Source organism: Erythrolamprus reginae, chromosome 3, assembly GCF_031021105.1.
Source record: "Erythrolamprus reginae isolate rEryReg1 chromosome 3, rEryReg1.hap1, whole genome shotgun sequence".
NCBI classification, from domain to species: Eukaryota; Metazoa; Chordata; class Lepidosauria; order Squamata; family Dipsadidae; genus Erythrolamprus; species Erythrolamprus reginae.
The window spans coordinates 85,071,641-85,084,604 of record NC_091952.1 but is presented as its reverse complement, the minus strand read 5'-3'; the positions used below and the strand labels follow the sequence as shown (position 1 = coordinate 85,084,604).

Here is a 12,964-nt window from a genome sequence, read left to right as displayed (position 1 = left end):
ATATAGAAATATAGAAATATAGAAATATAGAAATATAGAAATATAGAAATATAGAAATATAGAAATATAGAAATATAGAAATATAGAAATATAGAAATATAGAAATATAGAAATAATATAGAAATATAGAAATAATATAGAAATATAGAAATAATATAGAAATATAGAAATAATATAGAAATATAGAAATATAGAAATATAGAAACATAGAAACATAGAAACATAGAAACATAGAAACATAGAAACATAGAAACATAGCAACATAGAAATATAGAAATATAGAAATATAGAAATAGAAATAGAAATATAGAAATAGAAATAGAAATATATAGGCTGTATGGAACATAATAAAAAAGAATGATAATACAGAGTATATATGCAGAGCAGTATTTTTAAAACTTCTGGGGAATTCTGGGATTTAAAATCCACCCATCTTAAAGTCACCGAGATTGGAAACACTGCTCTACGTACATCTATCGCTATGGATAAAAATGCACAGGAAGAAATAGTGAACTTATTAGATTTACTTAATTCCCTTTTTTGCTATATATCCTGTTTTTCTAACTTCTTTTTCCCACCAGTTATGACTTGCATTGCATTAAAACTGCTTGCTCAAAAGGTAAGTAATACGGCAGATTCATGTATAGATAAGAATGTAGAAACACACAGTAACAACTATGTTTCTCCTACCATGAGCAAAACAGCATTTCAGACAACTGTTCTTTTAAAATAAAATTTAAAACATTGTAGCAATTCTAGTTTTTTGTCTTAAATATATAACATAATTTTGTCTCCATTGTGACCTAGTCCAAAATCTTTAAGATAAAACATCTGATTTCCTTTGGGGGGAAAACCAAGAGCAAGCTACTTATTTAAGAAGCTTATATATGCACCATATATGCACATTTGTTATGGTTAATTCAACACCAGCCAAAGTAAAATAATGGACTAAGAATGTTGTAGCTCAGCTAACAAAATCAGCCACTCAATCTGGAAGTCGCAATAATGATTCTTGATTATGTTTACAGTAATGTTTTGGTGGGGCTAAAATAAAATATTTTATAATGGTAATTTTATATCTTACAATTTCAAAATGGTTTCCTAATAAACCATTACTACATGAGAATTTACACACACACACATTCAAGACTGAAACTACATGTTTTTTTTCATTATTTATTTATTTATTATTTGGATTTGTATGCCGCCCCTCTCCGAAAAGTCGGGGCGGCATACAAATGATCACAGACCAGCAAAGAAATTACCATTAGTCACCTCCTCTACATAAGATAACATCAAGCTGTATAGTAAGGATATTTGGATGTCATTTTGGACTAGAAAATGTGGTTGGATGAAAATATAGAGAAGGAAGGTAATTAAGACCATGAAATGGAACTACCAGCGGGCCACGCGTCTATGGAAATTCTCAGTCATCCAGGTCATGGTTGTCCCAAAGGTGCTTTTTCAAGAGGCAATTGGACCTTTTGGTAAAGAAAAAAGAAAAAGGAAGTCCAGTTGCTTCAGTGGGCCACATAAGAAGACATACAGACTAGCTACAAGTGCCTTGGTATTCCACTGTTACATGTGAACCTCAATGAAGAGTCAATGAAGATAGCAATATCCAAGAATCACCAAAGGGTAAAACAGGTCAAGAAAAGACAGCTTTTCCTCCCTAAGGTCAGACAGCAAGCAACATGTACAATCTATTCTATACTATAATCTCAAGAGTATAGATATACAGGAAAGGGGGGGAATGAAAATGGAGAATTGAAAGATGGAATTAGGTATAGAAGGAGTTCACTAATTGAGAAGTAGCTCTAATTGGTTTAAGCAGTTTTCCAAGTCTGCAAATAACTTGGCTATTAAATTGCACCAAGGTTGAGTATATTCCATTTTACTATAGTGCTTATAGGAAGTCTTTAATACACAGATCTATAATGCATGTAGGTCCATATGCAAGTAGAAGAAATCAAGATTGAGCTTGGTATTATTATAAAATAGCAAATGTCACTGCAGCCAAAAGATAAAAATCAAACCATTTGCACACACAGAGAGAGATTTATATCTTTTAGTTACAATGACATTTGCTCTTTTACAATAATTTTTAAACACAAAAAGAGAAAGAGACAGAGAGGTCTACACAAGTTTGGTTTGAGCACAGAGGTATAATAAATCAAACAACAGATACCATTCAGCCTCAACTTTTGGTTCTTTGGAAAAGGTCAAAAGGCCAAAACATTAAAACTTTAGATGTTTTTATATCCAGCATATCAAATGACATGAAGTCTGAATTTATTACTTCTCATTTCTATAATTCAAGGCTAACAACGTTAAACAACAGAATATTGCTGTATGAAAAATTATGTAAAGTTTAAAAACAAATAGATCTCTTTCCCAGATATCTCACTGGTGGAAGGAATCTCAAGGAGAATCAAGTTACAACAGCAGCTCTATCAGAATAGGAAATGGGATAGAATTATGGCTACCGAGGATGGTGTTAAAAGCAGTAGTAAAAAACTATGCTATATATTTAACCAGAAAAAAACCCAATATATAGCATAACTTCTTGGTGCCCCAATGTCAATGTTTTATTTATTTCCTTTCCCAGTTTAACAAGAATTCCAGCATGCTTTTTTTTCTTCCAGAAAGAATGGATAATAAAGCAGTTTTCTGCACACTGTGATCTGAACGTTTGTGTGAATTTGACCATTAAGACTTGTAAACTATCAGTTATAAACTTAGTGCAAAACCAGCCAATTGGGGTTTCTTCCATTTTCAAGTAGGTCACTAGTTGACCATGTGCAACAAGAATCTCTTCAAACATTCCTGATCACCCAGGTTTTCTGAATCACACGAATGCTTTTTATCTTATTGACATTGCCGATATAGCTTATGGTACAAGGTGGGCTCTGTAAGCTTCTGATAGGATTCAGAGGTGCTTCAGAACTCACAGGAACAAGCATCTCTGTACTATTAATGAAAGCAGCCTGCTCACAAAAACTTTTTAAAAAGATACCACTGTTTTGAGAATCTGACATATCAAAGTAAATACGACTCTTAAAGCAGGTTATTTTTTCTCCAATTCCTCTTTTTGATAGATGGGGGCAGAGGTTCTTCTGAATCGGACTGGTTCTATAGAACCGGCAGTAACTTGGTGGCCTGGGTCACTAAAACCATCAGCAACCCAAGCCTACCACACTCCTGAACTGACTCTCATGGTGGCACCATTTTGTTTTTTGCTTCTGCGCATGTACAGTTGTTTTTTGCTTCTACACATGTGCAAAAGCTGTTTTTTAGGACTGCACATGTGCACACCTGCAGGGTGCACTAGGAAGAAAACCGGCAGCAAGGTAAGCCGATCCACAGCTCACATTAGAGAAACATCTTTCAGCTGTGGCGAGGAGGACGTTTGCCCAGGTTCGCCTGATGCACCAGTTGCGGCCCTATTTGGACCGGGAGTCATTGCTCACAGTCACTCATGCCCTCATCACCTTGAGGCTCAACTACTGTAACGCTCTCTACATGGGGCTACCTTTGAAAAGTGTTTGGAAACTCCAGATCGTGCAGAATGCAGCTGCGAGAGCAATCATGGGCTTTCCTAAATATGCCCATGTTACTCCAACACTCCGCAGTCTGCATTGGTTGCCGATCGGTTTCCCATCACAATTCAAAGTGTTGGTTATGACCTATAAAGCCCTTCATGGCATCGGACCAGAATATCTTCAGGACCGCCTTCTGCCACACAAATCCCAGAGACCAGTTAGGTCCCACAGAGTTGGCCTTCTCTGGGTCCCGTCGACTAAACAATGTCATTTGGCAGGACCCAGGGGAAGAGCCTTCTCTGTGGCGGCCTCGACCCTATGGAACCAACTCCCCCCAGATATCAGAGTTGCCCCCACCCTCCTTGAATTTCGTAAGCTCTTAAAAACCCACCTCTGTCGTCAGGCATGGGGGAATTGAAATATTCCCTTCCCCTAGGCTTATAAAATGTATGTATGGTATGACTGTATGTATGACTGATCTCTTAAATTGGGGTTTTTTAGTATTAGATTTGTTTACGTTGTCTTTTTACTGTTGTTAGCCACCTCAAGTCTGCGTACAGGGGCAGCATACAAATCTAATAAATAAATAAATAAAAGCCAGAACCTTACCAGACTGCAGGGAATACAACTTTAGTAACCAAGTACTTAATGCATGGAACTCACTACTTGACTCTGTAGTATCATCACCTAACCCCCAAAACTTTTTCCTTAGACTATCCATTGTTGACCTCACCCAATTTCTCAGAGGTCAGTAAGGGGTGTGCATAAGTGCACCAGCATGCCTATTGTCCCCTGTCCTAATGTTTCTCTCTTACTAGTATTCATGTATACAAACATTGTTATATCTTTGTATACTACCAACACATACTTGGCAAAAAAATTTAAAAATTAAAAAATAATTTTGCCAAAGCACTTCTCCCAGCCCTAGTACTACTTCCCTTTGAGATGAAATAATGAATTAAATTCACTTCCTTGCACGATTAGCAAAGAGGATCACTGTAACTCGGAAACAGATACAGTACCCACAAGTAGAAACACATAGTTTACAGAACTTTTGAGAGAAAACAGGCAGTTTGGTCTAGTGATTAAAAACATTGGTTAGGGAATGATACATCTTGAATTTGAGTTCTGCCTTAGGCATGAAGCCAGCTGGGGGATTTGGAGCCAATCACTTTCTTTCAGCTCTAGGAAAGAGGTAACAGCAAACCACTTCTGAAAAACCTTGCCAAGAAAACTGCACAAACTTGTCTGTGTAGGTGCCAGGAGGTGAGAGTTATTCAAAAGCACCAAAAATAAAGAAAAAGTTAAAAAAAATGTTTTTTTTTTGCTAGCAAGTTGTTTATTGAATATTAATATTTTTAATTACTAAATATCAATGCTCCTATTTTATTTTATTCCCCTACTTATTCCCCTAAGCATCTGGACAATTAAAGGTCAGTAAGACCTGTAGGGTTTTTAAATTTCAGCTTACTTCAATTAATTGTATTGTAGTTAATTAAATACTACCACTACCACTCTGTCCAACCCAGTTGGCTATTCTAGATTGGATACTAACCAATAAAGATTTACTTAAGAAAACAGTAGTAGCAGTTGAGCATACAACTGGTCACTTAGGAAACAAAGTGATCACCATAAAGCTACTTACCCTCCAGTTTTAAACTTCAGTTACCCCCTCCCACTGCAATCACATGATAAAATTTGAGATGCCTGGAAATTGGCCCACATTTACAGCATTGCATGGCCATGTGACCACAATTTAGAATGAGTTTGCGAGAAACTGGCATTTACTTCCCAGCCTACACTGAACAATGGAACTTCACTTAATAGCCATAGCACTAACTGCAGACAATTGCATTATCCTGATCCTCAAAACATTTATTGTAACAATTCAAGGAAAGCATAAATAAGATGTTAGACCAGTATTTCCCAACCTTGGCAATTTGAAGATATTTGGACTTCAACTCTCAGAATTCCCCAGCCAGCAAATGATCTGAGGGACGAGGTGAGAGGGAATGGGAGTCGGAACGCCCCTCCTGGCTGCCCTCTTAATAGCCTTCCAGTCTCTACTTTATAACTGCTCCACGCAGCAGGAAGGGTAGGGCTGGCTACAATACCAGCAGCTTCGGGGGGGCTACTTTCCTCAGCGTTCAGTTGGTTACCTACAAGCAGCTGCACCAATTTTTTCTTTCCCGGCGGTGGCGGCTCCGGCGGTTTCCCTTCAAGGAGCAGCAGCAGCGTCGGGAATGTCGCGCGGTTCAGTTGGTTACCTCCAGGCAGTTGCACCAACTTTTTCTTTCCCCGCGGCGGCGGCTCGAGCAGCTTCCCTTCACGTGACGTTCCTGACGCTGCTGTTGCTCCTCGAACAGAAGCTGCCCGAGCCGCCGCCGCGGGGAAAGAAAAAGTTGGTGCAACTGCCTGGAGGTAACCAACTGAACGCTGAGGAAAGTAGCCCCCCCGAAGCTGCCGGTATTGTAGCCAGCCCTACCCTTCCTGTTGCGTGGAGCAGTTACAAGGTAGAGACTGGAAGGCTATTAAGAGGGCGGCCAGGAGGGGCGTTCCGACTCATTCCCTCTCACCTCGTCCCTCAGATCTTACATTTCGGATAGAAAACAAAATTTTCTGTTCAGTATCCGAATTTTTGTTCAGATACTGAAGCAAATTTTTGCAGAAAATTTTGTTCGGTATCCGAAATGTACGAAAACAAAGGCGTTCGAAAACCGAGGTACCACTGTATACATAACTGATGGTATCTTTTCTGTAGTCAATGTGATTCAAGGAGTTAAGATGCAACAATTTGACCTGCAACACTAGCAAGATTTAGAAACATTCAAAGGAATGTGTATTAGAACAGGCCTGTCAAACTGGCAGTCCATTGGCCAAATGCATCACACACAGGCCACACCCAACCCGGCTCCACAAAGGCAAAAAACATCATGATACATCACCATATATCACGTGACATAATTGAGTTTGACACCCGTGTATCAGAAGTATATGGATTTATTTTAAAGTACTAAAAAGAGCCACTATCTTCTCTGCTTTAAGAGATCTTGAATAGTAGTACCAGAGGTCCTGAAAGCTGATTTGCTAAATTAGTGGCAAAACAAAGTGAGAGCAACAATAATCATATCTGGTCTTATTTTCTAACGCTAAATGCAAGACGTGTGACAGTGGATAAAGATCATTTTCATACCGATAACGAAATTCATACTTCAGGAATCATACAGCCTTCTACATGTTTGACAACTGCATTTTTCCAAGAATCGTCTTCATTGTACTTTTAACATATCGGCTAATCAAATGGGAACCACAAATGCTGCTTAAGAAAATTGCTCATTTGTACATTCAATAGCAATGAACAAGTAGAATTGATGGTAATGTCAGGAGACAAGAATATTGCACCCTATAGTCAGTCAGTCAAAATGACAGCAGTTGCAATCCCAACAAAGCTTTGGTTGAAAGCACAATTTTAAAAATACAGCTAGTCCTCGACTTTACAACAGTTCATTTAATGACCATTCAAAATTTTAACAACTCTGAAAAAAAGTGGACTTAGGGGTATTTTTCACACTTATGTCCTTTGCAGCATCCCCGTAAACATGTGTTTACCTTCAGATGTTGTTCTGGTCCAACTAAGGCAAATCCACAAATCTTTTCCCAAGGCTTTGATCTTCAAACAAATAAATCCTTTATTCTCTCTTACACAGAATATAATTGGCAAAAATACAAGCAGGGATTGCAATGATCATGCAGAGTGAATACTTTATGATGCAAATTCCAAGATCAAAATCTGGAGAAGCAAGGCTATAAATCTCTTTTAAGGCATAGGAGTTTATCAGTACTAAAAGGCTCTGCTCGGTGTTCTTGTTAATCTAAATTAACACAGTCTGTCATGGTTTATCAAAAGCTTACTTTTTCCGGAGCTATGAATCACGCCATATTTTAATCACGCAGGTTGTCTAAAAGGACTTCTTTTCCACTTTATTTCAGGAAGTGACATATTACTTATTTACACAAATCTAACAACTGCAGATTCAAAACTTTTTCCCAAAAATTTCTTCTCTTCGTTTTGCAAATCTCCTGAACCTAGGATTTACCTATGGGCTGTCAGATATTCCCCCATTATCTGAAGATGAACCACTTTCCATGCTAACTTCTAAATCATTGTCTCCTACGTTCTCGTCCCCCCTGCCTTCTGATAACCTTCTTAATCCAGGATAAGCTAAAACCTCTGTTTCCTCATCCTCATAGTCTGATACTTCCTGAGGCTGGCAAGGAACACTCACAACAGATTTTTGACAACTGACTCATATTTATGATGGCTGCAGTGTCCTTGGGTCCTATGACCCCTTTCTGCAACCTTCTGAGAAGCAAAGTCAATTGGAAAACCAGATTCACATAACAAAAGTGTTACTAATTTAACAATGGCAGCAATTCACTTAGCAACTATGGCAAAAAAAAAGTTGTAAATGGGGCAAAACCCACTTAACCAATATCTCACTTAGCAACATAAATTTTGGGCTCAATTGTGGCCATAAGTCAAAGATTACATGTACACATCACTATCACTATGGTAATTCTAGATAATTCCATAGCTTTCCAAAAGACGCAAGTGTCAAAATAATAGCTTCTTACAAACTAAATTAAATCTGGTTGCCCAAGCAGCAAATCAAGGATTGCACGAAGGCCTAAGGCAGTTCTAAAATGCAGTCATAATTATTTGTAACGCAAGAAAAGAAAAATGATTCACCGCACAGAGACTAATCATGTTAACTATATTAAATCAATTTGTTTCTAATTTAATCCAATACAGAGTTTCCCTTGTCCACCTACTTTCTGGAACACAACTTTTAAGATGGAACACAAAAGCCAAGCAAGACTCCAGATTCCAAAGGGCTCTTTAACCATATATTTGCAATAAGCACCTATATATTTGCTTGTTGTATAGCTAATGCTACAGTGTTGCATAAATCCAAATTCCAAAGAAGAGCGGAAACAAAACTGACGACTTTGACAGCCTGAATTATAATCCTACCCCTCACTATTTAGAAGTAAATCTTGCTGAAATAGTACAGTCTATAGTAGTCCTCTTTAAAGGACAATTGGGACCAGCAACTTGGTCATTAAGCAAAGTGATCGCTAAGATAAATCATGCCAGTGCTTACAATCCTATTTCAACTTTCCTTTACTTTCCTTTATAGACTTGCAAAGATTATAAACTGAAAGAAGGGTCATAAAGTTACTTTTTTAAACCAACAGTTGTTCAATGAGATCTTGGTGAAGCAAGGACTACCTGTTGTTCTAACTCCTAGTTATTAGAAACACTAAATGCCTAATGCTAAATTGGCTGAAGTAACTACTGGATTACTCAGATTATTTCTTCCATATTTCAAAGTTACTTAGAGAAATATGCATGTAGCATTATCTATTTTAAAAAAAAATTATTAAAATTACTTCATTTATATTACAGTCTTAAATATGCATATATAGTACACCCTTCTAAATTCCGTGGAGTTCGCCCCAAGCCCTATTAAGTTCAGCGGAGTTCACTTTCAGAGAAATGGGTGAAGGGTTGTAGTTAATTCTAACAGTCCAATAACTTAAAGCTCTCTGGAGATACTTACTAACTTATTTAAAAGACTGAAATGGGTCAAAAGTAACACTGTGTTAGCAAGAAACACAGAAGGTGTGGTTTTAATAGCATGTTACTAGATATGCATGAATCAAATGCATGAATGAAGGCGCAGGATACATAACACACAATACAACTGATTCTACTCTGCTATAATGAAGGCACTTCAGATCAAAGCATTTTAAAAATGGACAGCCCAAGAGTTATTTCCATTCCCTTTTACCAGTTCTTAAAAGTACTGTTTGGTATTTTTATCTTGCCCTACTGGTATATTGTGACTGCATGACTGTAACTTGTTGCTTGTATCCTTACGATTTATATTGACACCGATTGTTTCCTGATTGATTATTTGTACCCTATGTTGTACCTCATGATCCTTGACAAATGTATCTTTTCCTTTATGTACACTGAGAGCATATGCACCAGAGACAAATCCCTTGTGTGTCCAATCACATTGGCCAATAAAGAATTCTACTGTATTCTATTCTATTCCATTTTCTTTTCTTTTCTATTTTCTTTTTAATTTAATTTTCTATTCTCTATTCTATTCATTCCATTCTCTTTTCTTTTCTATTCTCTATTCTATTCATTCTCTATTCTATTCTATTCTATTCTATTCCACTCCATTCCATTTCCGCAAGACACTGAAGACCTATCTATGTCGCCAAGCATGGGGTAATTGATGTATCCCCTTTATGGCTAGTAAGATTTATGTGTCATTACGATTGGGTAGTATTGACTGTTTTTAAATGATAGCGGGTTTTTAGCTATAGTTTTAATTATTGGATTTGTACTGCACTGTTGTTGTGAGCCGCCCCGAGTCTTCGGAGAGGGATGGCATACATATCTAATAAATTATTATTATTATTATTATTATTATTATTATTATTATTATTATTATTATTTGTTGTGATTCCGTCTGAGGCCCCTCAGGGAACGGCTGATCCTCTGCCGGCTTCCTGCTCAGAGGGGGAGGATGAGGAACAGGAGGTTCAGGCAGACGGGGAGGAGGAATCTCAGGCTGAGGGAGAGGGAGGATAGCCAGAGTCCCCCGAGAGGGAGCTCTCCCCAGCAAGCAGCCTGGACTCCTTAGATGAAAATGCACAAGCAATAATCGATCTCCAGCAGAGAAGAGCAACACAACGAAGGGGACAATTAGCCAGGTACTTTCAGCACTAAAGAGGCAACAGCTGGGTTTGGGTGTGGTGCTCTCTGGAAAGGCTGAAAAGGCAGACCCACCCTTCCTGGCTTGTGGAGTATTATCTTTGGGAGTCCTGGGACCTGGCTGTGATCTTTGGCGTCTTGGAATTCTGGTTTGTGACTTTGAATACTGAAACCTTGGGGGAAAAAGGTGTGGGTCTTATTCTCTACAGTGGTGGGTGTGCCAGCAAGAAGTCTGCTGTATTGTCTGGCCATCAGGACTCTGCTGTGAAGTCTCATAGCCTGCCTGTTGGGAAGAACAGGTTTTTCTCTGTGTTTATTTTTCAAACTATAAAGTGCTTTTGATTTTACCAGCGTGTCTGGCTGCTTTTTCCAGTTGGTGTTGAAGTCTGGGGGCACCCAGACAGAACAATTATTATTATTATTATTATTATTATTATTATTATTATTATTATTATTATTATTATTCCATTCTATCCATCCTCTATTCTATTCATTCTATTTCCTATTCTATTCTATTCTATTTTCTCTGCTCTTTGCCACAGGTCCAAATTTGCCACTACTCAAAGCACAGACCGTAAACAAGCAGGCTCAAAACTCTTTAAAAGGGCTATTCCCCCCACATCCAAAAAACAACATCAGGCCAATCCCTTTACCCCCTCCCAAACGCTTAAAGATCCAATACGCACTTTAAAAAAAAAAAAAAGTCCGTGCAGATTCCATCTGCCGCGGGGGGGGGGGGGGTTCCCGATCCGCCCCAGATCCGCCTGCATGCAAAAGAAGACACGTACCGGGATATCCCCCAAAAAGAAAACATAAAATAAAAGATAAAAAGCCGAGAGGAGACCAGAGTCCTCCCCGTTTTTTTTAACTTACCGCTGTTGGCCCCGATGTTCTCCCGCAAAAACTGCCCGCTGGAAAGATGCTTGAGGCCAAAGCTCTTGGCCAGCCGCTCGCACACGGTCCCTTTGCCGGATCCCGGGGGACCCAAGACGACGGCTCGCAGCACCTTGGAAGCCATTGCAGAATCGAACCTAGAGGAGAAAGAAAAGAAAGAGAAGAGCCCAAACGTCGAGATCCCGGTTCCAAATAAAAAATAAAAAGGGAAGACCGGAACTCAGCACCCGTGCCGACTTTCCTCCCAGAGAGATTCACTTTCCCTGTAACTTTCCCTTTCATTCCAAACCAGAGAGGCGCTATAAGACCACGGGGGGGGGGGTATTTAAGTCATCGCAAGTCCCCGGCAGAGAAGAAAGGAGTTCGGGAGCTGAGCTCAAGGTGGGTGTATCGCCCTGCGCGTATTATCAGTAAGAGGCGTGCATAAGTGCACCAGATTGCCTTCCGTCCCCCTGCCCTAATGTTTCTCTTTTACTAGTATCATGTTTAGTATAAATATTATTAGATCTTTGTATACCACCAATACGTACTTGACTGACTGTCTGTCTGTCTGTCTGTCTGTCTATCTATCATCTATCTATCTATCTATCATCTATCTATCTATTATCTACCTATCATTTATCTATCTATCTATCATCTATCTATTATCTATCTATCATCTATCATCTATCTATCTATTATCTATCTATCATCTAACTATCTATCTATCATCTATCTATCTATCTATCATCTATCTATCATCTATCTATCATCTATCTATCTATCATCTATCTATCTAACTATCTATCTATGTAACTATCTATCTATCTATCTATCTATCTATTATCTATCTATCATCTATCATCTATCATCTATCTATCTAAATAAATAAATAAAGTTTAATAAATAAATAAATAAATAAATAAATAAATAAATAGAAATAAAAAGGTTCCAGGGCGTTGATTGAAGCCAAGCCAAACTTTGTCTAACTCCGTCACCCCAGCACACCCAAGAGGAATCCTTGCCCCTCTCAACGCAGAAGGGCTGCAAGGTGGTTTTGCAAATGTTTGCAAAAGTTTAAAGAAGGAGGAACCGCCGGGCACTTTCTCCGGAGTTGCATGTGAGCGAATTTTCTCTCTCTCTACACACACACACACACACAAAAAAAAAAAAAACCCTCACCACGCCTCTGAACGATCGGAGCGGTTCCTTGCAAGGAAAAAAAAAACTTTCTTTGGTCCGATTTTTTTTAAGAGTTAAAACTCCGAAGTTGCAAAGCGTCGGAGCCCGAACCTAGACGGTGTAGATCTATGGCTCCCGTTGCAAACTTTTTCAGGACCGATCGCCGCCGCCTCGTTCGCACTCGGATCGGCCCCTCGCACGCCCGATTGCAAAAAAAAGAGCTCTTCTGTTTTAAGCAGAAGAAACCAACCGACTCAGATTTCTTCCCCGAGCGACAGCAAAGCAAACGCGCCAAATCCTAAGAAATGGGGAATGTCAAAGAATATAAATCCGCAAAATGGCGTGGTTTTTCAAAAATAATAATAATAATAATAGTCGACCGATTGTTTCACATCTTCTCGATCTTCGTTCGATCAAAGAAGAAAAAAAAGCGAGACTTCAACAGTTTCCGCCTGCGCCTTTAAGAGAAGCGAGAGGGGGGAGAGAGAGAGAGAGAGACGGGCAGATAGAGCGAGAGAGAGAGCGCCTTCGCCAAGGCAAACTGTTCCCAATTAACTCTGCCCAATTGCGC

The 12,964-nt window shown here is 38.9% G+C and overlaps 1 protein-coding gene across 2 annotated transcripts in view; it reads right to left on the bottom strand.

The window, feature by feature from the left end:
• The window catches only part of AK4 (adenylate kinase 4), a 49,411-nt gene extending 36,447 nt beyond the window's left edge, over positions 1–12,964 (bottom strand). The window contains exons 1-2 of one of the 2 annotated variants that reach the window (XM_070746078.1): positions 12,394–12,964; positions 11,212–11,369 (exon numbers count right to left, since the gene is read on the bottom strand). In XM_070746078.1, coding sequence (XP_070602179.1) covers positions 11,212–11,356 — 145 coding nt within the window. In that variant the 5' untranslated portion in view covers positions 11,357–11,369; positions 12,394–12,964. Of the gene's footprint in view, positions 1–11,211; positions 11,785–12,393 lie in introns of those variants that run through there. The other variant, XM_070746079.1, reaches the window with a different exon arrangement.